General features: G+C 23.1%; 1 protein-coding gene across 1 annotated transcript; it reads right to left on the bottom strand.

Moving 5' to 3' along the window:
* Window positions 1-1737: 1737 nt before the first annotated feature.
* On the bottom strand, window positions 1738-3041 carry LOC128664417 (uncharacterized). The gene is made up of 3 exons (XM_053719248.1): window positions 2831-3041; window positions 2691-2738; window positions 1738-2216 (listed from the first exon to the last, which is right to left on the bottom strand). The coding sequence occupies exons 1-3, from the start codon at window positions 2961-2963 to the stop codon at window positions 1738-1740; spliced, it is 660 nt and encodes a 219-aa protein (XP_053575223.1). The 5' UTR covers window positions 2964-3041.
* Between the last annotated feature and the right edge of the window lie 499 nt (window positions 3042-3540).

The following is a 3540-nucleotide window of genomic DNA, read 5'->3' as shown; positions in this document are numbered from 1 at the left end:
AACTTTAATGGAAAATAATGATCTGAACACAGAAATTCAAGATCCATTAACTACTGATATGGACAATCAATATGAATGTGAAGTAACTTTGACAGCTGAAAATGATCAGGAAAATGTCATTGATGGAATTGGATCTAGTGAATGTGAGTGTCAATCTAATTATACATTTTTTCACTGTATAAAAATAGAGTAAAGATAAGTAATTTTCTTTAGTTGATAAAGATGTTATAAAATCGAAATACATCAAAATGTGTATATCTCTAAATTCTAATTCCATTCATTTTCTTCAATATAAATTAATAATTTTGATTTGTTCTTATTTATCTTCCTTATATTACAGCCGTGCCTGAAAAAAAGCAAGATACAACAACCAAAAATAGTTTTGTAAAAAAACTAAAAAAATTTAAGAAAAAATTATTGAAGATGAACAAGGAGATTGATAAAATGATTTCAATACTAGAAAAATGTTGATTGAAAAAATAATAATTTTACTTTATTATAATTTGTGAATGTTCTATTAATATTCTATGTCAAGACTATTATATATGTCATTTTTATTTTTTAAATATGACTTATTGATGTTCAGTAATTTTGAATATTTTGATAAAAATTAGTGATTAAAACTAATTATTAAAGAAAAAATAAATATTTTGTTTCAACCGTTCTAATCTTTTTTTTTAATAGCGTTCACATATATTTTTTGGCTTAGTAGTTCAAATGTTATAAGTTCTACAACTTGTATTCAAACAACGATTATAATGCATAGTGATCAATATATTAATTTATAATTTTGTTTTATTATTTCAAGACCAACATATATATTATTGATCACATTAGCATATATCTTGAAAATTATATATATATATATATATGTATGTATATATTGTTCTCTCTATATATATATATCTATATACACACACACTGAATAATATTTATATTTATATTAATGAACTAAAAATATCTAAATAAATATATATATATATATGTATAGTTACCTAACTATATATATATATATATATATATATATATATATATATATATTGATCAAAGATCTCTTTTTCTATCTATCTATCTATCTATCTATCAATCTATCTATATATATATATATATAAAAATTATATATATATATATTCATCAATATATATATATATATATATTTTATATATAAAATAACTCATTGTAATAAGTAATAATTGTAATTGTTATATATATATATATATATTTTTTTTTTTTTTATCCATGACTCTATCAATCAATACTATTAAAATATTAATAGTTTTGGTTGATTATGTACAAACAAATACAACATATACAAACCTTGCAATCTATGTTTATGTATATAACTCACTCTCTCTCTGTCTCACTATATATATATATATATATATATATATATATATATACAATTATAATTTATATATAGACATTGAGAGAGAGATAATTTTGATATATTTATATATATAGACATACATATTTGGATTGTAAATTATATATAATTATATTGAATCTAAATATATATAAATATATATATAGAGAGTGATATAAATATATTTATCTAAAGAAACATATGTATGTATGTATCAATATATATATATATATATATATATTATAATTTTTTTTAAAATTATTAGATTTCTATATTTAAATAAATAACTTGTTTATAACAATTTAAATGAGAACAGAATAAACTATATTCAAACATTATTATTATAAAATTTAAATAGCAATGTAAAATTATGGCTATTCTTGAAATTGTGGGTTTGGTGATGATGATGCGGAGAATAAGTTTGATATTGATTCTACGCATTTACTTAAATTTTCAAAACCAGCTCTAAATATCTCATTTCTTTCCCTTTCAATTTCTATTTTTTGCTCCTCTATTCTTATCCTATCCTTTAAAAAATTTCCAAACATCTCAATTACTTTGTTTTGTTCATCCCTAAAATTGCGTGCTATTCCCACCATCTCCTGTAATGCGTCTGTCTCAGGGGCAGCTTCAATTGGATTATTAGCTATATTAGCAGCATTTTCAATTTCAGGTATTGGTGTAGACATTGTAGACTCTGGTTGTTGATGGGACCTTGATTGGGCAGATGTATTTGTCCCTGACAAGGACTCTTCAATTATAGTCATTTGTGAATCTTCTTCTAAAGGGTCTACAGTCCTTAGTATTATTTCCCCACTACTAATATCATCTTGTGTGTTTTCTTCTTCGTTACCTACAAATAAATATAGAAAATAAATATATAGATAAAACATCGAATATATGTATGTAATTTATGTTTTACATATAAATTTGACAATAAAAACATTCTAAAATATTTAAAATTAAAAATATATATATATATATTCATTTTTATTAAAAGATAGCCAATACAGATCTTACTCAATTTTATTTGGAAAAAAAAAATAATTTTGATTTTCAAATCAATTTCTAAAAATGTAAGATTTGTATTTGATTATCATTTTTTCAAAAAGAAAATTAGTACATCAATAACGATTGTGAATGTTCTCTGCCATTTCAGGAAAATCAATTACTGAAAATAAGATATTTGATATGCAGATTGATTTACCATGGAACATATCTTTTTTCACATTACAAAACATGATACTACATTAAAGTTAAATAAGGACAAAAATATCTTTAAATTTTGCCAACAATAGAATAAATGTACATAAAGCTATATAATTACCTTCTTCTATACCTCCGGATATAATTTGATTGAAGATATTCATGACTTCTGAAAATAAAAAATAACATTTATTTTTTAGGGTTCTTTTAATTTGTTAACAAGAAAAAAAATACAACAATACAATTTAAAAAAAAAAATACCTCTCGAATTTCTGGCATTGTCAACGGGTGTACTGCAGGGAATATCAGGCAATGTATCCGCTGATCCTAAACTATGTGTTGTTATCGAAGATGACGAAAGGGTTCTTTGACAAACATTTTCTGTAGGCCTCATTTGGCTTGTAGAAGCTAATTCCTCAATTGACTCTGTAGCTTGTAGAGAAGACTGGCTAGAAGGTTGTGCTATAATAGTTAAAAAGAATACATATATGTGTTAGAGGGACATTTTACTCAAAAATAATATTTCATGTTTCAGATTGAGAATATAATTTCTGAAAACTTATTTTTTGTTAAATTTTTTATTAATTCTCTTGTGATTCTTATTTTAAAGATAAACCTAGGAGGTTCATAGACTAATTTATAAGGCCTTATTTTCTGTTTTTTAACAATATAGGTTGTTAGCTCATGAGTGTCAAAAGTTATAGACAATTATCTTGGTATATTGATTCGAAAAGGAAAATTGTAATTTTAGAAACAGGACCATTTTTGTTGAAAAAGTAAAATTGTATTTGCTGATTGGACAGAAACAATTAACAATTGCTGTCCATGGTCTGAAAAAAAAATGGTCTGTCGGCTTAGCTTAGAGACCTTCATTTTAAAATCAAGATAGCAAGAGAATGAAGAAAAATGTATAATGTTTGTAAATTATACTTGTTTACAATTACATAGTATATGAATCAGAAAATAAATTT

This window comes from Bombina bombina, chromosome 6, assembly GCF_027579735.1.
Source record: "Bombina bombina isolate aBomBom1 chromosome 6, aBomBom1.pri, whole genome shotgun sequence".
NCBI classification, from domain to species: Eukaryota; Metazoa; Chordata; class Amphibia; order Anura; family Bombinatoridae; genus Bombina; species Bombina bombina.
This window is presented reverse-complemented; position numbering and strand designations above follow the sequence as displayed.